The following is a 23,789-nucleotide window of genomic DNA, read 5'->3' on the forward strand; positions in this document are numbered from 1 at the left end:
TGGGAACCACCACGTCAGACAGGAGGGAGCAGTTCAGCCTTGGCTGGGTGGCAAGGCAGACCGACTTCCAGCCGGATCCTCCCAGCGTGCTGCTCCCTGGGGCTCGGCTCTGGCTGCCTGGGGGGAGCAGGTCAGTGGCAGAGGACCCTGCTTTATCTCTGGGGAACATGCTAGTGTCTGGCTGGCTCCTGTTGGGGTTCCCAGCTCCAGAGGCTGAAAGAAGGCACCGGCATCCTCAGCTTACAGGCCTGAAGGGAGCAGCTGGCTCCGTACAGACCCACTCCCACCAGAGGCTGCTTGTAGGCGGGGGTGGGGTGGGGGTCCCTGCATGGGGACCCTGGATGAGTCTTTGGGGCCCTGCTGTGAATGCTGGGAGTAGTAGTGGGCTCTGCATGACACAGGGAGATGTGGCCTCTCTGTCTCCCCTCTGGCTGGCTGGGCATCCATGGGGATGGGGGAGGGAGCCCTGCTCTCCCCCTCTGGGTGGGGCTGGTGGACATAGAGTGGCCCCAGCCACTCACGCCCCTTTGCTGATTGTCTGTTCCCTCCTTTGGCAGTGCTGGTACCACACGTTGGTCTAATTCTCCATGGCAACAGCACAGGCCCCTCATGTGACCTGTGACCCTGGCAACTGCCTCCTTGACTCTTCCCTAGCCTCTGCGCCTGGGAGCTACGGCTGCGGCATGGGCAGCGTGGGCAGCCTGGTGGAGAAGCAGGACTTGACGCCTGTGGAGCTGCGGGCGGTGCTGGGGGGCTCGCGGGGGCTCCGGCAGCCGGACGGCCTGCTCCGGAAGGGCCCGAGCCAGCGGGAGCTCTTCAGCTACCTGCACAGTGCCAGGAAGGAGCCCCGGGCCGAGAGGAAGCACCAGGCGCTGGGGGTGTCCTGCAACCGGGACTACGAGAGCGACCGTGAGAACCGGTCCCCTGACCGCTACTCCCGCGAGCACCACCGGGGGGCAGACTTCTCCAAGAGCTCGCTGCCGGAGCGGGGCCGCTTTGACAAGGTGAGGCCCTGGGTGATGGGCTGGGCTGGAGCAGCCCATGTGGCTAGGGATCCACGGGACTAGTTGTAAGGATGTTTCCCACAAGTGCGTTGCACCAACCGCCCCTGAAATGCAGCTGTCTCTAGAGTGGAGTGCAGCCACCAAATGGGAGCTGGCTGGCGCAGAACATGTGAGGAGGGGGCCCTTACGGACAGTCCCCATATTCTTGGCAGGCCAGGTGGTGATGGGCCCGTGTAACTGCTGTGACAGATGGAAGCTGGGAGCTGCTGCAAGGTCCTCGTACATAAACCTCATCTCTGTGTCCAGGGCAAAGGGGTGGGGCAGCCCTGAGCCATCCTGCAGCTGGGGACACAGACGGGGGTGCCTCAGCTCTTCTCCCTGCTGAGTGGAGGGGCAGCAGGGCTGGGTGGCTCTGCTGAGACCAGGTTGATCCTTGGCTCCCTTGTCTTTCAGTGTCGGATCAGGCCATCGGCCTTCAAGGCAGTGGCTGGGAAAGGCCTGGTCTCCATGCAGGGTCTGGCCTCATCTAAAGGGCAGAAGCTGTCGAAGAGCAACGGGAGCCTGCACACCCTCCTGTCCCAGAGCAGCACCAGCACCGGTGCCTCCTCCCAGCATGGCCACACGCGCACCCACCTGCTGCACACCATCAGCTTAGACGAGGCCTCCGATTCCAGCCACAACTCCATCCAGAGCTTCCCCATCTACCCTCCCCACTTCAAACCTGCCCAGGGCCAGTTCAGCGCCTCCATGGGCCACATCAACCACATTGGGGGCTCCCTTGACAGGGCCTCCTGGGGCCCCAGAGACCCCCTGGCAGTGGAGAAAGCACCTCTGTCCTGCAAGAGCATGGCCACGCTAAGCCGTCTGCAAAGCTCTGGGGAGCCCCCACCCCCCTACGAGTTCACCTACTCCCTGGAGGATGTGGTGAAGCAGCTGGAGGACCGGCTGCAGGAGAAGAGTGGGGAGCTGTGGCAGTTGAAGAGGAGCCTTAGCGAGACTGAAGACCCCTTCACGCAGGTGAGTGCAGTGGGGCTGGCCTGAGGGTGCAGGGCCCTGGGCCTGCTTCCCCCCCATCCTAACCCCTCTCCCCCCCCCAAGCAGGGATGCTAGTGTCTCATGTGTTGCCCCCATGCTGTTGTCTTGGAGCTCACTGCGTGTTGGGGTCTGTGCGTGGTCCATGATTCCCTGGAGTGCTGTGCTGGCAGTAGTGTGCCGGTGTGTTATGTCTGGTGCAAGCAGAGCGGGGGAAGGGCATGTTCACCTCCAGAATCCAGTGACCTGTTGAGCAATGGGGAGCTTGGGCTCTGCTGCTCCCAGTGCCAGAGCATCGGGCTTGCTCCAGAGAGATTGGGCTGGAAAATCTCAGTGCACGAGGAGCCTTTTCCCCCTTGCACCAAGGGAAGGTGGCGGTGGGTGGCCCATAGGAGCAGCTGCCCAGCCTGTATGTGCTCTCTTGAGACAATGGAGACATTTATGTTTCAGAAGCTCGTACTAGGGTGGGAATGGTCCAGTGCCGGGAGGTGAGCCCTGCTGTCCTGGCTGAATCCTGCTTGGAGATGGATTGTGTGTTGCTGCGGGGTGGCTCTTAGAGCTGGTGCTTCCCATTCCAGTGTCATGGGGCCAGGCTGCTCCCTGTGCTAGGTTCGGTGTGACTTCCGTTTAACTAAGCCACCTCTAATCCACCATGGAGTTGGGGCAACTGCTCCCCGCTGCAGGGCTGGGATCCGGAGCAGCCTCAGACACTAACAAGCTGCTGGAGGGGGCTGGGCTGCCTGGCACTTCGCCCCAGGAGCTGGGCACAGACCTCTGCTTGTGCCAGCAGGTTTTCGAGGACAAACAGCATCTGTGGATGGATGCACTGGACGAGCTGAAGCAGATGTATGTCGCCAAGCTGCAGCAGGTGACCCAGCAGGCCCAGCGCAGCCAGCGGGCACTGCAGCTGCAGCTCTACAAAGCGCAGCAGGAGAAGAAGCGGCTGCAGGAGGAGCTGAGCCTGCACCAGGGCCAGTGCGAGGAGCTGAGGCAGTGGCAGCAGCAGTGTGAACGTGTCAGCCCCAAACTAGAAGAGACCAGGTGGGAGGTGAGTAAAGGAGAGCCCTGCAGCTCTCCTTCACCCTTCTGCCCCAACAGCTGTCCTAGTGCCCCTCAGTCCCAACCCACAGCCTCAGCCCTTGGCACAGGCGCCAATTGTACCATGCTCTGGGGTTTTTGGGGAGGAACTTTTGGCTCAGGACGAGGCAGAGAGAAGCTGAGTCACTGTCATCTGTGACTTAATGCAGCTGTGGACCCGGCACTAGAGCCAAAAGCCTAGTGCCCCCATCCCTCACAGCCCTACAAAGCCTCCATTTCCTGCCTGTGGGAATCCCGAGAGTGCTGCCTGGTATGGCTGCCCCATGGCAGGTTTAATGCTCTATGCCCCTGCCTGGCAGAGTTGGGATTGAATGGGGGTTTCCTATCCAGATGCACCCAATGATTCTAAACCCCCCCCCCCCCCCTTTGCCTGTGCATCTCATATCTTGCTCTGTCCCTCCCCACCCTTTCTCTGCCTCTCCTGCAGGTTTGTCAGAAGGCAGCTGAGATCTCACTGCTCAAGCAGCAGCTTCGAGACTCCCAGGAGGAGATGGCCCAGAAAGTCAGTGAGATCTTCAGCTTGAAGACCCAGCTGCGGGAGGCCCGGGCAGAGGTGCAAGCCAAGGACTCTCAGCTGGCCCAGCTAGGGGACTCCTTCCAGGCCCCACCAGAGCCCAGCTCCTCCCTCCCTTTGGGGGATGCTCCCATGCCAGTCTGCCAGGACTTCTCTGGCTGTGAAACTGACGACTCCAAGTGTTGGGGTCTTCACAGCGAGAGTGGTGAGCCCCCGGAGAGGCAGGTGGAGTGGCTGTGGGCAGAGCTGCTGCGTGAGCGGCGCCAGGGCCAGCTGAAGGCTGTGAACTTTGAGCTGGAGCGGAAAACCTGGCAGGAGGAGAAGGAGAAAGTGCTGCGCTACCAGAGGGAGATCCAGGCAAGCTACATGGAGATGTACCACCGCAGCCAGGCTTTGGAAAGGGAGCTGCGGCAGCTGCGGGCTGAGTCCAGAGATGCTGACGCAGACTCACCCTGGATCGAGAGAGTCGAGTCTTCAAAAATCTGAATGGGAAGCCAGCAGCCTGGACTGGGAAGGAGCAAGAGCTCTTGGGATGGTACCCAGGCTGCAGCATGGATTGACTGGGCTAGCCAAGGGGGCTTCTCCATTCAGACTGATGATGCTGTGAGCACTGCAGGTCTATCCCAGGGAGAGTCTCAGGAGCAAGTGTTACTTCTGCCTCTGCAGCAGGGGCCTGTGTTCCAACAGCTGCCTTGGGAGGGCAAGTTTGCACCATGATTTTTACTGTCTGGCAAACAGAAGCCCAGCATCAAGTGGGATTTCCTGTTCCTCCTCCCCCATCCCCTGCTGCTTCCTACCCCAGCAAGGGCTCTGGCCCTGCTGGGGAGATGCCCAACTTCCTCTCCTTACACTGTCCAAGCTGCATGCCTGCCAGTCTTGCTGCATGGCCTTCACACTGAGGCTGCACTGCTCACTGGCCCCAGCAGAGAGCTGCAGGCAGAGTAAACCTGCCCTGCTGTGCCCATGCAGGTAGCCTGGCCTTGGGGCTTGAGGCCTGGGAAATGTGAAACACGGATGCTGCGGAGCACTTCCTGCCGGGGCTAGAGCCGCCCTGGCACCTGGCTCTGCTGGAGTCTCTGCAGCAGGAGGAAAGGAGAGCCTAGAGGGCTCATGCCATGGGGGACAGGTGCAGGGGCTTTGCAGACCACCCAGGGCTGTGGCCTCTGTGCTGGGGCTTCTCGTGCTGCTTCGGAGCTGGGTCGGTATCCTGACCTAGAGAAGGGGAGATGGAAAGCAGCTCCTGCCAGAGAGCATGCACCATCGCTCAGACCTATCCTTGCCCACCCTCCCCCGTTCTGGCCCAGCCGACGTCTGGGTATGAAGCTTTCCCGTGAGGCAGTAGCACATGCCTAGTGAGATGAGATAAATGAAGAACCTTTTCCCCCACCGGCCCGGCCCGGCCCAGCCCAGCCCAGGGTGAGGGGAGGGATGGGACCTGCCTGTGTAGAGCGAGAGCCCACAGGAGAGCACCTGGTGGGGTCACAGGCACAAGTGCAATCAGGGGGAAGGTGTGGTCAGCTTTCCCCCCATTCAGCTGCAGAGCACCCAGGGAAGCAGAACGTAGGCTGTGGCTTGGTGCTGAGGGGTGGGCAGGGGCAGGCTAGCACCATGGGGTGAGGCACGGGGCTGGCTGCTGGGTGCTCTGGATATGAAGGTCCAGGCCTGGCACGGCTCTGCTCAGCCTCTCCTGGAATAAATCTGAATTTGGTACTTCTGGCTCCTGTGGCTGCTTTTCTCTCCCTCCATGGGGGTGACCCCAGCAGCCGTCCCTGGGTGCTCACGTGGGTGAGCTACAGGCCTCCCAGCTGACAGTATAGGGCAGCAGTGAAGCTGGTATTTACTCTGCACCCCAGGAGGTTGCTGCAGCCAAAACTCCATTTGCTGCTGACCAGGGATGTTGAGCTAAAGGCAGGCGAGTCTGGGAAGGGGAGCAGTGCTCCCAGCGTGGGGACCATGGGCCCAGTTTCTGAGGATGATGCAGACAGGGCTCCACGTGGCCTGGCCCCTGGCTGCCCAGTGCTAGCAGCAGGGCTGGGCCCCACCTACAGGAGCTGCCTGCTCCATTGTGTGTGTTCCTGCTGGAGTGGGGGCTCTGGTTTGTCTCTAATGGGCTGGCAGCGACATGCTGCTCTTTAAGGTCAGACACAAGCCCCCCCGAGCAGTCCTGGTGCAGCACCACTTGCCTCTCCCAGCTGCAGGTTATCTGATTGGTTCCTCTCCACCCATCTACTCAGTCCTGCTGGACACAGGTGCTGGGGGCTGGCAGGGTCAATCTCTCTGGCCTCGTCCTGGCAGCACCCTCTCGACTCTGCTTGGAACTGAAATACACAAGATGCCAACAGTTGTAGTACCCTCAACCACTGGCCAGTGTCTCCTTTTAAATCCCCTCTTGTCATGGTGGTGCCTGGCACCTGTCCACGCCATTGATCTGGCTTGGCCCTGCAGTGACAGGCTGTGCACACACAGCAGTGCTCCTGGCTGCTAGCCCAGTGGGGCTTGGCTCTGAGGAGCTGGAGCCCGAGCCCGGGATCTGCTGCAGGTTTGTTATTCTGGGCCAGCTGGCTGTTGAAATCTCATTTGTTTGCTGGTGCCCACATCAGGCCAGGGCTCTTGCAGCAGGTTTACACCCAACAATTAGAGCCATGGGGAGGTGAGGTGGGACCCAGGAGAGGGCGGCACCAAAACTTGGCAGGGAAGCCAGAAACCAAGCTCCTGCCGCAGATGCCACAGGGCAGAGTCGTGGCGTCTCAGGAAGAACCGAGTGTTTAGATTATTGGGTTGGTGGTGAAACCGGTTTCCTGAATTCCACAACATTGATTCACACTCAGAGAGATGGAGGCCCGGCCGGGTGTAACTGTCATTGCTATGCTGCAGGGGCCCTTCTCCAAAAGCACTGCCGAGCAGCTCGCCCTGACTTGGGATCCTGAGACTACGACAGCCCTTCCTCCCCATGCTTCTAGCCTGTGCAGACACCCTCATACTGCCACTGTCTCTCTTTGACCCATGCACCATCACTGAACCAAAGGGACCCTGTGGAACCCTTTCCAACCCACCCCAGCAAAATGCTCTCTTCTTAGGGCACTAAGGCATGAATGCAGCTGGTGTGGCCAGGGCAGCAGTGACTTCTACAGCATTGTTCAGCCTGACAACTCCATCGCCTGATTCCAGCCCCTCGCTCCTAGTTACACCCCTGTCTAGCTCCTGTACAACTCCCCTCCCCCCTCAGGTAAGGTTATGGCTGGTGAGATGTGAAGTCCTATTTCTGTCACTGAACCAAGCTGCTAACATGCTCCCTCCAGCCTGGGTGCTGCATGTCTCCTCTCTGAAAACACACCCAGACCTGCATATGCCACTCCATGCCTGCTCCTGGCCAGGAGGGTCAGTGCAGGCATCCGGGCCCCTCGTTGGGCTGGTGCTCAGACAGCGGCATGTGCAGCACCGTGAGGCAAACTGGCAGCTGCAGCTCTGCATGCCCCCAGAGAAGCCACTAGTGCTTCCTGGGGTTGGCCTGGCAGCCCAAAGCTCTGAGCTGAGAGGTGGGCCCACTGGAGAATCCTGGGCCCCTACCAGCTCCTGTGTTCACCTGGGCCCAGGGAACCCTGGTCACTGTCTCACCCTTCCCCAGGGCCTGGCATGAGGCTGGAGCCCCTGAGTGCAGCTGCAGCCCCTGTGCTGTGGGCTGAGGCAGGGAGCAGGGGCGGGGGGAGCCAGGGACACCCCGACTCCAGGCACGTGGGGCCAGTACGAAGGGCACGAGATCACAAATGGTATTGTGGGTTCCCTGCTAGGTGCTGACCCAACAGTCTTTCTTCCCTCCCCAGGAGCAGAGCCCGCCTGGGCCTTGACTGCCCCCCCCAGCACTGACCCCCCCGCACCATTCCCTCCCCCCAGCACTGACCCCCCCTGAACCGTTCCCTCCCCCCAGCACCGACCCCCTTCACACGGTTCCCTCCCCCCATCATTGACCGCCCCCCCACATGGTTCCCTCCCCCCAACACTGACCCCCCCCGCACCATTCCCTCCCCCCATCACTGACCCCCCCCCTGCACGGTTCCCACCCTCCTGCACTGACCCCCCCGCACCATTCCCTCCCCCCATCACTGACCCCCCCCTGCACGGTTCCCACCCTCCCGCACTGACCCCCCCCATCACTGACCCCCCCCCTGCACGGTTCCCACCCTCCCGCACTGACCCCCCCGCACCATTCCCTCCCCCCATCACTGACCCCCCCCTGCACGGTTCCCACCCTCCCGCACTGACCCCCCCAGCACTGACCCCCCCGCACCATTCCCTCCCCCCATCACTGACCCCCCCCTGCACGGTTCCCACCCTCCCGCACTGACCCCCCCAGCACTGACCCCCCCGCACCATTCCCTCCCCCTAGCACTGACCCCCCCCCAAACCGTTCCCTCCCCCCAGTACTGACCCTCCCACAGCACCGACCCCCTTCGCACGGTTCCCTCCCCCCATCATTGACCCCTCCCGCACGGTTCCCTCCCCCCAACACTGACCCCCCCCCGCACCGTTCCCACCCTCCCGCACTGACCCCCCCCATTACTGAACCCCCTGCACGGTTCCCTCCCCCCAGCACCGACCCCCCCGCTAGGAGCCGCGCGCTGCACGGCAGTTTGGGCGCCCGGACGGCCAGGAATCTCGGGCTAAACACCCAGGAAATGGTACATTCCAGCGCCCTCCCCTTCCCCCCGCCCGGCGAGGATGGTTTCCCCGCACTGTGGACGGGCGGTACCAAGTTCGGGAGACCAGGGGGCGGCGAGTCCCTAGGTAAGCCCCTCCCGCAGTAATGGGCCAGTCCAGCCCCCTCCCACGCCGGCTGCCGTAGGAACCTACCACTGCGCGTCTCCCGGGGAGGGGGATCCGGGACAGTCCGGGCCCCGGACGCGGCAGCTGCCGGAAGCGCTGGGCTGAAGCCGCCCCGGCGCCGGGTGAGCGGAGCGGGCCGAGCCCGGCGGCCTCGGGGGCTGGAGCCCCAGCTCGGCATGGTCCGGGGGGGCAGCGCGTGCGGACGGGGGGCTCGGCGGGGGGGCGATGGAGCCGCGCGCCTGTGCGGTGCGCTCCCCCCGCAGGACCCGTCGGGCGATGGAGCCGCGCGCCTGTGCGGTGCGCTCCCCCCGCAGGGCCCGTCGGGCGATGGAGCCGCGCGCCTGTGCGGTGCGCTCCCCCCGCAGGGTCCGTCGGGTGATGGAGCTGTGCGGTGCGCTCCCCCCGCAGGGTCCGTCGGGTGATGGAGCCGCGCGCCTGTGCGGTGCGCTCCCCCCGCAGGACCCGTCGGGCGATGGAGCCGCGCGCCTGTGCGGTGCGCTCCCCCCGCAGGGTCCGTCGGGTGATGGAGCTGTGCGGTGCGCTCCCCCCCGCAGGGTCCGTCGGGCGATGGAGCCGCGCGCCTGTGCGGTGCGCTCCCCCCGCAGGGTCCGTCGGGCGATGGAGCCGCGCGCCTGTGCGGTGCGCTCCCCCCGCAGGGTCCGTCGGGCGATGGAGCCGCGCGCCTGTGCGGTGCGCTCCCCAAGCAGGGTCCGTCGGGCGATGGGGCCGCGCGCCTGTGCGGTGCGCTCCCCCCGCAGGGTCCGTCGGGCGATGGAGCCGCGCGCCTGTGCGGTGCGCTCCCCCCGCAGGGTCCGTCGGGCGATGGAGCCGCGCGCCTGTGCGGTGCGCTCCCCAAGCAGGGTCCGTCGGGCGATGGAGCCGCGCGCCTGTGCGGTGCGCTCCCCCCCGCAGGGTCCGTCGGGTGATGGAGCTGTGCGGTGCGCTCCCCCCGCAGGGTCCGTCGGGTGATGGAGCCGCGCGCCTGTGCGGTGCGCTCCCCCCGCAGGGTCCGTCGGGCGATGGAGCCGCGCGCCTGTGCGGTGCGCTCCCCAAGCAGGGTCCGTCGGGCGATGGAGCTGCGCGCCTGTGCGGTGCGCTCCCCCCGCAGGGTCCGTCGGGCGATGGAGCCGCGCGCCTGTGCGGTGCGCTCCCCCCCGCAGGGTCCGTCGGGCGATGGAGCCGCGCGCCTGTGCGGTGCGCTCCCCAAGCAGGGTCCGTCGGGCGATGGGGCCGCGCGCCTGTGCGGTGCGCTCCCCCCCGCAGGGTCCGTCAGGCGATGGAGCCGCGCGCCTGTGCGGTGCGCTCCCCCCGCAGGGTCCGTCGGGCGATGGAGCCGCGCGCCTGTGCGGTGCGCTCCCCAAGCAGGGTCCGTCGGGCGATGGAGCCGCGCGCCTGTGCGGTGCGCTCCCCCCCGCAGGGTCCGTCGGGCGATGGAGCCGCGCGCCTGTGCGGTGCGCTCCCCCCGCAGGGTCCGTCGGGCGATGGAGCCGCGCGCCTGTGCGGTGCGCTCCCCCCGCAGGGTCCGTCGGGCGATGGAGCCGCGCGCCTGTGCGGTGCGCTCCCCCCGCAGGGTCCGTCGGGTGATGGAGCTGTGCGGTGCGCTCCCCCCCGCAGGGTCCGTCGGGTGATGGAGCCGCGCGCCTGTGCGGTGCGCTCCCCCCGTAGGGTCCGTTGGGTGATGGAGCCGCGCGCCTCTGCGGTGCGCTCCCCCCGCAGGGTCCGTCGGGTGATGGAGCTGTGTGGTGCGCTCCCCCCGCAGGGTCCGTCGGGTGATGGAGCCGCGCGCCTGTGCGGTGCGCTCCCCCCGTAGGATCTGTCGGGTGATGGAGCCGCGCGCCTGTGTGGTGCGCTCCCCCTGCAGGGTCCGTCGGGTGATGGAGCCGCGTGCCTGTGTTGTGTGCTTCCCCCCATAGGGTCTGTCGGATGATGGAGCTGTGCGCCTGTGTTGTGTGCTTCTCCCCATAGGGTCCGTCGGGTGATGGAGCTGTGCGCCTGTGTGGAGCGAGAGCTGGACAAAGTGCTGCACAAGTTCCTGAGCTACGGGCAGCACTGTGAGCAGAGCCTGGAGGAGCTGCTCTGTTACGTGAGCCAACTGCGCCAGGATCTCGGCAGCGCAGGTACCACAGCTCGCCAGCGTGATGTAGTGACGCAGCACAGTGCTGCTTCTGGAGCCGGGCCTGTTCCCAAACCGCAGCTTGCTGCTTAGGGGCAGAGCGCCGTGTCCGGGCGGGGTGGTCACTGACGGCAGAGCTATGGATGGAGACTGACCTCCGCTTCCATCTGCTGAGCAGACAGCCCTGTGGCTCAGCCCTCGTTCTGAGTAGGGAGGCTGTAGGCCAGTGCGGGGACACGCCTACTCTTGGGGGGCGGAATCCTGGCAGAGCTTTCTGTCCGGGCGTGCGCTGTGAGGCGTCTGCCTGCAGAGGGTGCTATTGAGTATCTGAGGCTGTTGCTCTAGACCAGACGTGGGCAAATTACGGCCCACGGGACCGTCCTGCCCGGCCCCTGAGATCCCGGCCGGGGAGCCTGTCCCCCCTCCCCCGCAGCCACGCTGCCGTGCGGGCCGCGCTCTGGCCCGCTGCTCCCACTGGGCAGCGTGGGGAGCGCAGCTGGCTCTGGCCGGGTGTCGTGGATGTGAGCTCCTGCTGCTGGTAAGGGGGCGGGGAGCAGGGGGGTTGGGTAAGGGAGCGGGGAGTCCTGGGGGGCAGTCAGGGAGCAGGGGGTGGTTGGATGGGGCAGAGGTTCGGGGGGGGGGCAGTCAGGGGATGGGGAACAGGGAGGGTTGGGAGTGGGAGTCCCAGGGGGGGCTCTCAGGGGGCGGGGGTGTGGACAGAGGTCGGGGCAGTCAGGGGACAGGGAGCAGGGGGGTTGGATAGGGGGCGGGGGTCCCGGGAGGGGGCGGTCAGGGGACAAGGAGAAGGGGGGTTTGGATGGGTCGGGGGCTCTGAGGGGGGCAGTCAGGAGGTGGGGGCCAGGCTGTTTGGGGAGGCACATCCTTCCCTACCCAGCCCTCCATACAGTTGCACAACCCTGATGTGGCCCTCAGGCAAAAAAGTTTGCTCACCCCTGCTTTAGACCCGCACTAGTCAAAGCCCTCGGCTGCACCAACCATTTCCAGCTGCTCCCATTCAGTTCTGCATTATCTGGCCCCTGGGTGCTCAGGCTGCTCCAGATCCCAGCCCTGCAGCAGGGAGCAGTTCCCAAACTCCGGTGGATTAGAGGCGGTTTAGTTAAACGGAAGTCACACCGCAGCCTAGCACAGGGCTCGTTGTTCTGGCGGGGGAGGGGGAGTTCTGGTGCATGGTGCAGAGTTTGGCAGATGTAGCTCAAAGCTACTGCTTTTCTGGTGCAAAGCCTTGGCAGTAAGGGCATTGAACTTCCTGGAATAGGCTCCTGGCTAGTCCACGCAGCCAGGTCTGAAGAGCCTTTCTGCTGCAGCCCTGCAGGGGGCACCACTCTCTGCCACGCTCTCCCTGGTGATGGCCCAGTGCTGTCGGAAGATCAAAGACACGGTGCAGAAACTGGCCTCGGACCATAAAGATATTCACAGCAGTGTCTCCAGGGTGGGCAAAGCCATCGATAGGGTGAGTACTCCCTTTCATCTAGAGTCCAGGGGCTGGACCCGGGCCCCAGATGGGAATCCCTGCCTTAGTGATGGCTTTTGCTCCCATTGGTTCTTTGGCCCTTGGCAGGCTGGAGCATGGAGAGAAGATTTCCCCCAAGGTCTCCCTCATCTGCTGGTGCCCAGTGGCATCATGGTGGGAGCCAGTTTTCATGGTGTTGGGCTTTCTATGGTCCTGAGCGTCTCCTGCTCCTGTGCGTTCATGCCTGTTATATGTGCTGCAGTCAGGATCGGGGCCCTCCTGTGCTGATGTGTTCTTGGCCCTAAGGAGCTCACATTCCACCTCTGTGACGGGCTCCCTGGGGTACAGCTTGGAACTGGAGTACTGCTGTGCCCCCTTAACTCTCCAAACTGGGCTGTCTCTCACAATGCTCTGCTAGTGAAAAGCAGCAAACCCCTCCAGGCGCTGTTATCACTCAGTACAGCAGCACGTGGAGCCCACCCCCAGCTAAATGCTCCCAGAGACACTCATGAATCACATGGAGAAAGGCACCAGCAAATCTTCCAAGACCCCAACCTTGCACCCCAGAGCTGTTCCGTCTTGCCCTGGTCAGAAGCCTGACCAGTGTACGTTTATTACCCAGTCCACCCTCCCTCGATGTGGAGAGGACAGACACTAGCCTTTGTAAAATGAGCTGAGATTTACCAAGCACTTCAATTGAAACACACTGTTTTAGGTAAAATATAAAACAGATTTATTAACTACAGAGAGATTTTAAGTGATTAGAAGTGGTAGCCACAAAAGATCAGAGAGAGTTACCAAAGGAAATAAAAGATAAGTGTGCAGTCTAAATCTTAAACCTTATTACATTAGGCAGTATTGGGATGAAGCAGTTTTTCTCACCCCACTGGATGTTGCAAATAGGTTATAGTCCTTAACACACAGGCTTCCCCTTTAAGCCTGGGACCAGTCTCCTCAGTTCAAGTCTTTGTCTTCCCAGTGTTCTTGTTGCTTCCAGCGTAGGTGGGGGAGGCGAAAGGCCAAGGCATGATGCCGCTGTCCCCTATTTTATATCCTCAGTCCCTGTGCCTGGAAAACATTAGCCCAGGTGGGCTTTGCTGAGTCATGGAGTTGAGCAATCCCCCATTGTGTGATTCTTGTGCAGCCCTCTTACTGTATTCGTATTGTAAATCCCTTGTTTACAACTCCCCTGCTGTTTAATGGTCACTTAACACCCTCCTGGGTGGGGATCACCTCCTCTGTTGTCACTAGAGAACTAGTAACAACCATACAGCAAAATCTCACAACTTCATACACACAAATGGCATACATATTTGGACAGAACAATGGGTTTCTGCAGATCATGACCTTTCATATGATTCCTTACATGGCATGCTTTGTATGAAATAGATCATAATTATATGATGGGGTGAATATGGGGGGGTCCAGGGTGCTGCTTTGAGGTACAGAGTGTCATGACCTCCTACTACTGTGCCGCCACCCACCCAGAAATGCGCTGTTGTGGCGCTGAGGCTGTGATCCAGCCAGCCAATTGAATGCAGCTCCATGCAGGGGCCGCAATGGTTTGGGTGGGAGGGTGCTGTTGTGGGGTGGCTTTGCAGGCAGCTGCAGGGGGTTTGTTTGTGAGCATGTGATCAGGCCGGGAGGTGATAGATGGGGGGCCGTCCCCTCATTCTCAGGGGCACCACTGACTCCTCTCATTCATCTCCCAGAACTTCGATGCCGAGCTCTGCAGCGTGGTCTCGGATTCGGTCTGGGAGTCGCGGGAGAAGCAGCAGCAGATTCTGCAGATGGCGATTGTGGAGCACTTGTACCAGCAGGGCATGCTGAGTGTGGCGGAGGAGCTGTCCCAGGTACCAGGGCTGCCGGTCATGAGACTGGTGCTAGCTTGCCACACAGCAGCATTGTGTGAGGGAGGGTTGTGGCCTCCCTGGGGCAGAGGGAACCAGGAGTGCTGTGGCCTGCTCTCTGGTGAGTGGGCCTTACTCAGCATTAGCCACTGGCAAGGTTTGCTCCAGGCCAGCGCCTCTAGCTGACCCAGGCCAGTTGGTATGAGGCCCTGCCCAGCTCTGCAGGGACCAAATTGCAGCTGCCAAGTCTGCTGCTCTCCTGCATGTGCTCTGTGCTCCAAGGTGGGGGGCCTCTCTCCATCACGCAGGGTAGGAAACCTTGCCCATCTCTGGCTGGGGAGCCTCTCGTGGCACCACCCCTCCGCCCCGGTGCATGCCGCCCTCCCCAAGAGGATGGTGGGATGTGACCACTGGCTCTCATTCTCCACAGGAGTCCACCCTGAATGTGGACTTGGACTTCAAGCAGCCGTTCTTGGAGCTGAACCGGATCCTGGAAGCGCTGCACGAGCAGGACCTGCGTCCTGCTCTGGAGTAAGAACCAATCATCTGGGAGTGCCGAGCATCCAGTGCCCCTCCTCGCCCACAGCCTCCCCATCCTTACTGAAAGTGGCCCCTCCCCTTCTGCTTGACTCATGCACCGAGTCTGGGTTGGGGTATGGGGTGCTTTGGCTGGTCAAGGGAGAGCCCGGTGCACCCCAGCTAACGTGTGATGATCTCACTCACCCTGCCTGCTAGAGCATGCTCCTTGCACCCCTGTCGGAATGAGGCCTACAAGCACAATGCTCCTTAACACCCCCTGACCAGCCCTCCTGGGGCAGCGCCATCTGCAGGGCCTGACACACCCTCTTGCCCATGAGCCACTTATGTTCCTTTTTTCACCCCAACTGACTCTGGTGCTACCTGGGCAGTCCCTGGAATTATAGACACTGGAGGGAAAGGAGCCCTCTAGGCCAGCCCGGCCAGGGGCATTTCACACAAAACAGTCTCCAGGAACGGGAATAACCCCATCCTCGTCTTGTCAGGTTGGGCATCAGTGAGAGCTTCCTGGCTGTCCTGCCCACCTCCCCAGGACAGCCAGGACTTAGCTGCCCCCTGTTCTTTCCTATCCAGCTGGGCAATCTCAAACAGGCAGCGTCTGCTGGAGCTGAACAGCTCCCTGGAATTCAAGCTGCATCGTCTCCACTTCATCCGGCTCCTGGCTGGCGGCCCTGACAAGCAGCTGGAGGCCCTGAGCTACGCTCGCCACTTCCAGCCCTTTGCCCGCCTGCACCAGCGAGGTGAGACTATGCCACGTGGGGCCCTGCCACTGGCCTCCCTAGTGGGGCACGGGACTGCCAGGCTGGGTAGCCCCATTCCCAGGCTACAGGGGGCCCCATCACTAGCCCCGTACTGGAGGCATTGGCTGGTTGGCAGGACAGGGTGGGGGGCTGTGGCCATGCTGCTTCTTGAGGCCAACCAGGGTGTTGTGTTGTTCAGAGATCCAGGTCATGATGGGCAGCCTGGTGTACCTGCCCCTGGGCATTGAGAACTCCCCGTACTGCCACCTGCTGGATGCCCGGCACTGGACAGAGATCTGCGAGACCTTCACCCGCGACGCTTGTGCCCTGCTGGGGCTCTCGGTGGAATCCCCTCTCAGTGTCAGGTAAGCCCCAGGCCAGGGCCTGCGGGGTCCCCCCTTAGCAGCACCACCAAGTGCTAAGGCCTCTCCCTCTCACGCAGCTTCGCGTCTGGATGTGTGGCGCTGCCCGTGCTGATGAACATCAAGGCGGTGATTGAGCAGAGACAGTGCACGGGTGTCTGGAGCCACAAGGATGAGCTGCCTGTAAGTGCCATCTCGAGGGGCGGCGGGGGGGCGGGGCGAGGCAGTGGGGCTGACCTCCCTGCGCTCTCTTGGCAGATTGAAATTGAGCTGGGCATGAAGTGCTGGTACCACTCAGTGTTCGCCTGCCCCATCCTTCGCCAGCAGACGACTGACTCCAATCCGCCTATCAAACTCATCTGCGGGCACGTCATCTCCCGGGACGCGCTCAACAAGCTCATCAATGGGGGGAAGTAAGTTTGGTTTCTTGACATGCTCAGGCCGTGGACCCTGCCCCACCTCCGCCCTGCAGCCCCTGTCCTGCAGGCTTGGCCCTCGCCTGGCATCACTTTGTGTGATGCAGCCCGGTGCCATGGGAGCGTGAGTGCTCTGAAGATCCCTTGGCCTGTGCCCTTTACCGCCAGGGTTCCTGGCTGGCCTTGTGCTAGTCTGGGCCAGATCGCCTTCCCGAGCTCCCCTGCTCTCCTGCAGCTGGGTGCTGCGGGTAGCAGTGAGCCTGAACGGGCTGGGTGCCGTGTATGCTGATAAGCAGGGCTTGTTATCTCTGGTGCTGGGAAGTAGGGTGCACAAGCAGTGCTGCTGCCTGCCTACGGCTAGCCCCAGGCCTTCCTTAGACTGAGCCTTGAGGGCTGGACTGTGCCGGGAGGGGCAGACTTCTGCTGCTGTCGGCCCCCTGTGGCTGTGCTCCCTGCAGTGCCCCAGAGCTCTGCCGTTTTCTCTGTGTTCCCTGGCCTTCGTGCCTGATGCCTTTGTCTCTGGACCTCTCCTCAGGCTGAAGTGTCCCTACTGCCCCATGGAGCAGAACCCGGCTGATGGGAAGCGCATCATCTTCTGACGCTGGTGGGGTTGGAAGGGCTGTGGCAATAGGTCACTGCTCTTCCCCTTAGATGGCCTGTCCCACCCTCGCAGTGCGAGAGGCGGTGGTGCTGCCCACGGCAGGGCGTGGGCTGTCTGTTAGGCTGAGGGTCTGAGAGCAGCTCTGTCCACTGCAGCCCCATTGGGGTCCCTTCCTTCTGCTGAACCTAGTGCAAGGTCCAGAGCAGTGGGACCTGAGCCTGACCACCCTCTGAGAATGGACAGAGCAGCAGTGTGATGTGCTTGCTGCTGCGAGCTCCGGGAGGCCGTGCTGCCTCAGTGTGTGCTCTCCTAGTGATCTGGCTTATGCTGCCCTGCTCACTCTGCGCTCCCACTCTGTCCGGAGTGCCGGGTAGCTGTCTGCTCACTAATAGGCGGAGCCCCTCCTGGCCTCGAGCGTGGCTACTGGAGCGTTCCTAGCCCTCTGCCAGGGCAGTGGCCATGCTGTACAGTCCCTTGTGCATTTACTGATATTTTTTGCATTGTAAATATTAAAGCGGGAGCTGCCTGGAGCCATTTTATAAATTCCAGAAAATAAAGCCTGTTAGCCTTTCCGCCGTGCTCTCGGAGCTCCTTGGGCAGCAGGGAGGGGCCTCCTGGCTCAGGAGGCCGTGTCAGTTTTAACCATGCCGAAATGTTCTAGTGCCCGGTGTAGCTGCAGCCTGAGTGTGCCCTCGCTTGGGCTCCTTTGATCCTGCTCCAGAGGCAGTCTCCCAGGCTGCAGAGTGTACAGAAGTAGGGCACGATGGCTACACGTGGCGGATTTAGTCTAGAGCTCAGGGTGCTGGGGCTGCTCTCAGGGCAAGGCTGGCCTGGCCAGCAGCGACTGGGCTGTGAGCCTGGGGTGGACTCTGCAGTAGCTTTGCAGCCCTGTCTCCCATCCCCCAGAGCTGGCAGTGATGGCTGGAGTCCAGTAGTGGTGGGGGTCCAGCCTGTACATCCAGGATAGCTGCCAGTACCTGCTGCTAAGAGCAGAGCAATTGGTTGCTCATCCTTGTTTGTTTGCCCCCGTGGCTTTCAGATCCGGATCAGAGCGCTGTCTGAAGCGCTTCCAGGCCCACGGAGCAGCTCCCTGCTGCTCTAGGGTACGAGGTGCCCGATAGCTGGTCAGTACCTCACCCCTGGGCTCAGCAGCCCTCAGGGAGGGAATCTGTTGCCCTTTGGGCCTAGCTGAATGAGAGGCTGGGGTGGGTCATAACTCGTTGTCATTCCAGGCTGCCCCCAGCCAGCACAGCAGTGGGGCACAGCCGGGTGGTGGAAGGAAAGGGTGGAGGGTTTTTTGCACCAACTAGGATAGAATCAACGCATGCGACAATACTGCACAATCACCCCATGCGTGGCTGACTGCAGCTCTGAGACCCCAGCCTCACTGCCTGTCAGACATCCCACATGCTGGAGTCATCTCCCCACCAGGGGGAAGGGGGGAGAAGAAATGCATACTAGTCCTCAATACCTCTCCACCCCCCCCTCAGCAGGCTGGGCATAACCGAGGGTTGTGGGGACTGGTCACAAGCAGCTGCCCCCCAAGGGCTGGAGAGAGGAGTCCAAATTCCTCTCGCCCCGCGATCCCACAAGGAAGCACACAGGAGGCTGATATTTTTGATGCAGAGAGAGGCCATCAGTCAGGCATGCGCCATGGCTGGGGAGTGCATGTTGCAGTAGGTAGGCATGGGTCCTGCCTTACATTCATTTAGCCAAATTCACTGTAGTCTTTTGGTCATTTAGCCCAGGCTCCACTTTGCCTCCTAACATGGGGTCCAAGCCCCCAACACAATGGTTCCCACCTAGCCATGGCTGGGCTTGACTGAAAGGGACACCAACCCTCTCTAGCCCTTCTGCACCCAGCGCAATGGCCTCTATTTAGTTCAGGGCAAATGCTGGTGGGCCAGAAAGAAAGCGGTTTCTGTGCTAATGTCATTTCTACCCAATCATCCTTGTTCCTCCCCCACTTTCCATTATTCAGCCTTCAGGCCCAGCCCTGCTGGTGATGGCACATCAGCCACCGGCTCAGAATGTAGCCTTAAAGCCAGGGTGCCTCCAACAGCGACTTTACTAACAACCCCAGCAAACAGCTGTACAAATACATTTATTTCATCCACCACAGAACAGGTCTGACTCGCTGCTCATGGCTTGGGCTCGTCCCCCACAGGATTGCTAGCCCGTCCAGGAAGCCTGCTCTCCCTGGCCCTTCAAGGGGGAGGTTCATCACCATCTGCCCCCACCCTCAGCAGCTGCTACTCAATTATTTCAGAACAATTTTTTTTGGTTAAATGTAAAAAGCCCAGGGTCCATGCAGCCCCCTCTCCCCCACACTGAGCACCCAGCAAGTCGCTGCAGGACCAGCGCACGTTTCATTTTGTAAAGTCCTCGGAGGCCAGCGAATGTTGCTGGGGCAGCGCAGGCCCAGCCAGCCAGAAGCTCCAGAGCAGGCACTTCACAGGGGGACAGGAAGAGACACAACCTCCTCCCAACACTCCTCATATGCCTCCTGGTACTCCTCATGTGGCTTGATCATTATCACACAGGTTGGGCGCTTTGAGCCTCCAGCTGCTCCCAGATCCTGAACAAGAGGAAGAGGATATCAGGCATGTCCAGGAAAGCTGCTGGTGACCTCCATCAGCAGACAGCCCCATCCACTGGGGGGGGAGTGGGACCCCTACCACTCCTCTGGAGGAGAGCAGACCCCTGCACTCCACCCCACAGGGGAGAATATGGCTCCCCTGACCCTACAATCACCCCCAAGTGACTGAACCAAGTTGTAAAGCAACCTTCCCACAGCTGAGCAGTCTCTCTCCCTCCCACCCCCCCCAGGTTAGAGCAAGGGTTCCCAAACTTTTTGTGGGACAACCCCATTTGAATTATTTCCTCCCGGGACCCCAGAGGGTACGGAGTACATCATTCTGAAGAGCAAAATGTTCTCCTCCACACAGCGTGACTGCGTAGCTGTGCGGCGTGTGAGGTCATGCTGTGTCGAGGAAGCCATTTCATAGAACAAAATGGCATCATCAATGCACCGTGACCGTGCACACACCACAGAGGCGAGGTCACGCTGTGCAGAGCAAGACAGCACCCGTTGCATAGGAGGGATTGCCAGGGCATGACCCCATTTGGGGGTCTGCTGTGTTAGAGGGACTTCTCTTCCCCAACTCCTCCCCCAGCCTGTCCTTGCTGATCCAGGAATGTCTGGCCTCACGGGGCCCAGCTGTACTCTGCAAGGATGGCACGAAGTCAGCAGGGCCAATGTCTTGCTGGGTCGAAGGCAGGTTAAAGCCCTAAGGATGCCAGCTGGAGACACCCCCTTAGAGACGATTGTGTAGGGCTCCCCTTGGGTTTTTTGTTTTGTTATTTGGACAATTTAAAGGAGCTGCCAGATGAGAACAGAACATCGCTATCTCCTGGCTGCAGCTGGGCAAATAATGTTTTAGGAACAAAGGTGAAAGTCTCCTTTGGCCCATAGACTAGAGCACACTTCACAGTATTACCCCAGGCAGCTTAAAACATTTGCCTGGCTGTGTTACTTCTGGCAAAATAAAGGCTTCAGTGGTAGGCAGTGTCCCCTCTTCAACCCCACCCTTGAAGCAGGATGACAAACAGCCCGTAGAGCAGAGGTGGGCAAACTACAGCCCCTGAACTCCCATCAAGGGAGGCTAGCCCCCGGCCCCTCCCCTGCTGTCCCGTGCAGGCAGCGCGGCTGGCTCTGGCTGGGCTGTGAGCTTCTGCTGCTCTGAGCCGCATGGTAAGGGGGCAGAGAGGTTGGATGGCGGCAGAGGTTCTGGGGGGAGGGGCTGTCAGGGGACGGGGAACAGAGGGCCATTGGATAGGCGTGGGAGTCCCGGGGGGCCTGTCAGGGTGTGGGTAGGGGTTGGGGCAGTCAGGGGAAAGGGAACAGGGGGGTTGAATGGGGGGGCTCAGTCAGGAGACAAGGAGCAGGGGTTGGATGGGTCGGGAGTTCTGAGGAGGGTAGTCAGGGGGTGGGAAGTGGCGGATAGGAGGCGGGGGCCAGGCTGTTTGGGGAGGCACAGCCTTGTCTACCTGGCCTGCCATACAGTTTTGCAACCCCAATGTGGCCCTCAGGCCAAAAAGTTTGCCCACCTCTGCCGTAGAGTGTCACTGCTAGGGATCCCTTAGCTCAAATGGGTGATTTTACGGAGTTGTGGGGGAGCAGCAGCAAAGACCTGGGTTTTATGCCCTGGGCAAGAGCTTCTTAGCACCAAAAAGAGAAAGGGGGGCAAAGGAGGCACCACCTAAGCCATCGCTTGTTATCCTGCTAGAATGTTTCATGCCCTCTTGGTGCCCAAGAAGGGTTGATTCCCCCAACCCCTGAGAGCCCCCCCGACCTTACCGACTTGGAGGGGATGTAAGCATAGGGGAGGGACCTGTCTTCACACATGACAGGGATGTGGCAATAAACTTCAATGGGCAGCGTGTCTCCAGCAAGGACTATGATCCTGAAACAGCAGAGCGAGAAGACCTATCAGTAGCTGTAGAGGGAGATGGGAACCGGCACGTTAAAGTCACGGAGCGCTGAGGAGGTGATTGGTCACAAAGGGGGCCCGGCGCTGCTGCTGTCTCGTATCTGGCCATGGGGCACAGGACGAAGTGCTAAAGGCCGATACGGTCAGAGCCGAGTGCCCGGACAGCGCCTGTCTGGGCAGATGCTGCAGCAGCTCAGTGCCCAGCTCCCGGGGCGCCAGGGCTGGTGGGTTCTTACCCTTTCTCGCCCTTGTTGATGAATTTCTGAACTTCCTTCACTCCCCGCCGGATCTGCTTGTGTTTCGCCGCTGGAAGAGAAATACGAGGCCCTCAGAATTCAGCCCGGGCTCAGCGGGGCTCCCGGCCCCTTTCCCCCGCTCCCCGGGCCCGTCCACTGGCCTTTGTCCCACCCCGGCGGCCTGCCCTGCCCCAGTCCCGGCCCCACCTTTCTTGACGCACTTGTAGAGCTTGCGGGTGAGCTTCCGGGAGGCCAGCGGCCGCGCGATCGGGTTCAGGTTCCCCAGCAGCTCCTGGTACGATCGCTCCGGCGCCGCTTCGGGCTCCGGCGCCGCCTCCGGCAGCTTCTCCCGAGCCATGATCGACAGACACGTGGCCCGCACCCCTGCCCCACTTCCGCGTGCGCGCAGAGCACCCTGGGAAGGACCTGGTTACAGACTCCATCCCAGCCAATAACAACCCTCCCCTTGTTTGCCCCGCCCCCCGCGGAGGCGGCCTGGCCGCGCGGGCCCCACGTGCCCGAAGGGAAGGGACGCGCGTGACCGTCCCACCATTCTCAGAGACACGCGCCTGCTGGAGCCGCGTGTGCGCGCGTGTCCCGGGTCTCTTCGCCACGCCCAGCCCGGCCCAGGCTCCGCCTACAACCCCCCAGCTGCAGCCCGGGCCACCGGCGCCCGCCGCACCCGGCCGGGGGCAGGGAAGGGCCCCAGACCGAGAGGGAAGTGGCCCCAGGCGGGCGGTGGGGGGCAGGGAGCGGCCCCAGGCCCGGTGGGATGGGGGCAGGGCGCGGTCCCAGGCCCGGTGGGATGGGGGCAGGGAGCGGCCCCAGGCCGAGAGGGAAGTGGCCCCGGTGGGGGCGGAGGGCAGGGAGCGGCTCCAGGCGGGCCCGGTGGGATGGGGGCAGGGAGCGGCCCCAGGCCCGGTGGGATGGGGGCAGGGAGTGGCCCCAGGCGGGCGGTGGGGGGCAGGGAGCGGCCCCAGGCCCGGTGGGATGGGGGCAGGGCGCGGTCCCAGGCCCGGTGGGATGGGGGCAGGGAGCGGCCCCAGGCCGAGAGGGAAGTGGCCCCGGTGGGGGCGGAGGGCAGGGAGCGGCTCCAGGCGGGCCCGGTGGGAGCGGCCCCAGGCCGAGAGGGAAGTGGCCCCGATGGGGGCGGAGGGCAGGGAGCGGCTCCAGGCGGGCCCGGTGGGATGGGGGCAGGGAGCGGCCCCAGGCCCGGTGGGATGGGGGCAGGGAGCGGCTCCAGGCGGGCCCGGTGGGATGGGGGCAGGGAGCGGCCCCAGGCCCGGTGGGATGGGGGCAGGGCGCGGTCCCAGGCCGAGAGGGAATCTAGACCGGGACCAGATTCCCTAACTTCTGGACACCGACGAGGCTTTTCACCAGAATTCAGGCATCAAGTTTGGACTCCAGCTTGTCACCCCAGCCCAGTCTCTCTGGCTCCTCAGCCCCTGCAGGGAGGACAGAATAAGGCAAGGAACAAGCCCTGAGGCGCTGCAAAGCCGATCCCCCTTCCCGGGACGTTTCATGGCAGTAGCTGGCTGGGATAGGACCTCGGGGCTGAGCCTGGGGGGCGGGTTCCAGAAACTTCCCCCCGTAGCAGTTAAGGAGTTCTTTCTGGGGACAACTGTGTGAGATTACCACAACTTCACACACGAGATTTATTAAAAGCAGAGAACATGGAAATAAAAGCAGAAAAAAGGGTGGCTTTGCCCTGTTTACAAGCTGACCTAGAGTCCAAGCCAAAAATGCAGTTAAAAGCAAGCATACATATCAGCGATGGAAGGGTAAAAACATTTACAGAGCTGTTGTAACGATCCCCAATCCAAACATTACAAACCCAGGAAATTCAAGTTTAGATTACACTTAAATCCAAATGTGTTAAGGGATGGAAATGCACCATTAAACAACCTTAACTCTGCCCTGTGGTGACATCGTGCAGTAGCCATATGATTATGATTAAGGCAGTTTAGTGTGTGAGACCTCAGATTAAACAGATTGTTAAAGGCCTTGTAGCTGTTTCCCCTCATGTCCTCATTACAGGGATTACATTGTAGAAGCAAAGAGCTGTAACAGACACCTTTCAAAGGCTTAAATGACCTTACTCAGAGCCTGCATTTCACGAACAGTCTGCACAGCTCTGCCTCAGCCAATTTCAGTATTGTCCTTTCAACTATGCAGACTGACATCATCTTCAATACACCCTCCCTTTCTCCACCGTGCTAAACGATGAATTAGGGACAGAGGTACAGACCCCATCACAGGTCTTAAAGGGACCAAGGGCTATACAGCTCCTTTCTTTGGGGACAGCATCTTTCTTTACTGCCCTGAGAAAGGTCCCCAAACCTGGGAACATCACCACCACCCCAGCCAAGGAAGGGGGCATCCAGCTCAGGGAGTGTGCCCGGCCCCACCCCAAGCCAAGGAAGGGGATGTCCTTTCCAGGGCAGAGGAGGCCCCAGGAATCTAGAAATTACATTTAGTTTTTTTAATCCAGCTTCCTGGCA

General features: G+C 61.6%; 3 protein-coding genes across 4 annotated transcripts; 2 read left to right on the plus strand and 1 right to left on the minus strand.

Annotated features, from left to right (window-relative positions):
* Positions 1-587: 587 nt before the first annotated feature.
* N4BP3 (NEDD4 binding protein 3) lies at positions 588-4,134 on the plus strand. The gene is made up of 4 exons (XM_065410082.1): positions 588-1,004; positions 1,458-2,021; positions 2,827-3,084; positions 3,562-4,134. Exons 1-4 carry the CDS (start codon positions 588-590, stop codon positions 4,132-4,134), a joined length of 1,812 nt encoding a protein of 603 aa, XP_065266154.1.
* A 6,248-nt stretch (positions 4,135-10,382) lies between these two features.
* On the plus strand, positions 10,383-17,126 carry RMND5B (required for meiotic nuclear division 5 homolog B). 2 transcript variants are annotated; one of them, XM_065409122.1, is made up of 9 exons: positions 10,383-10,586; positions 11,908-12,053; positions 13,766-13,906; positions 14,334-14,434; positions 15,014-15,180; positions 15,380-15,545; positions 15,623-15,725; positions 15,801-15,955; positions 16,494-17,126. In XM_065409122.1, the coding sequence occupies exons 1-9, from the start codon at positions 10,448-10,450 to the stop codon at positions 16,555-16,557; spliced, it is 1,182 nt and encodes a 393-aa protein (XP_065265194.1). In that variant the 5' UTR covers positions 10,383-10,447; the 3' UTR covers positions 16,558-17,126. The 2 variants fall into 2 exon arrangements, with proteins under 2 accessions (XP_065265194.1, XP_065265195.1); XM_065409123.1 differs by having other exon boundaries at positions 10,523-10,586; positions 11,859-12,053.
* Positions 17,127-18,650: 1,524 nt separating this feature from the next.
* NHP2 (NHP2 ribonucleoprotein) lies at positions 18,651-21,709 on the minus strand. The gene is made up of 4 exons (XM_065409332.1): positions 21,496-21,709; positions 21,289-21,358; positions 20,920-21,025; positions 18,651-19,137 (listed from the first exon to the last, which is right to left on the minus strand). Exons 1-4 carry the CDS (start codon positions 21,644-21,646, stop codon positions 19,012-19,014), a joined length of 453 nt encoding a protein of 150 aa, XP_065265404.1. The 5' UTR covers positions 21,647-21,709; the 3' UTR covers positions 18,651-19,011.
* Between the last annotated feature and the right edge of the window lie 2,080 nt (positions 21,710-23,789).

Source organism: Emys orbicularis, chromosome 8 (genome assembly GCF_028017835.1).
Source record: "Emys orbicularis isolate rEmyOrb1 chromosome 8, rEmyOrb1.hap1, whole genome shotgun sequence".
NCBI lineage: Eukaryota > Metazoa > Chordata > Testudines > Emydidae > Emys > Emys orbicularis.

Coding starts and splice junctions, on each gene's coding strand:
- N4BP3 (XM_065410082.1), top strand. CDS start 588: ATGGCAACAGCACAGGCCCCTCATGTGACCTGTGACCCTGGCAACTGC. Junction 2,022..2,826: donor CTGAAGACCCCTTCACGCAG/GTGAGTGCAGTG, acceptor TTGTGCCAGCAG/GTTTTCGAGGACAAACAGCA. Junction 3,085..3,561: donor TAGAAGAGACCAGGTGGGAG/GTGAGTAAAGGA, acceptor CCTCTCCTGCAG/GTTTGTCAGAAGGCAGCTGA.
- NHP2 (XM_065409332.1), bottom strand. CDS start 21,646: ATGGCTCGGGAGAAGCTGCCGGAGGCGGCGCCGGAGCCCGAAGCGGCG. Junction 21,026..21,288: donor ATCAACAAGGGCGAGAAAGG/GTAAGAACCCAC, acceptor CTGCTGTTTCAG/GATCATAGTCCTTGCTGGAG. Junction 19,138..20,919: donor CTTACATCCCCTCCAAGTCG/GTAAGGTCGGGG, acceptor CCTCTTGTTCAG/GATCTGGGAGCAGCTGGAGG.
- RMND5B (XM_065409122.1), top strand. CDS start 10,448: ATGGAGCTGTGCGCCTGTGTGGAGCGAGAGCTGGACAAAGTGCTGCAC. Junction 13,907..14,333: donor TGGCGGAGGAGCTGTCCCAG/GTACCAGGGCTG, acceptor CATTCTCCACAG/GAGTCCACCCTGAATGTGGA. Junction 15,181..15,379: donor TGCCCGCCTGCACCAGCGAG/GTGAGACTATGC, acceptor TGTGTTGTTCAG/AGATCCAGGTCATGATGGGC.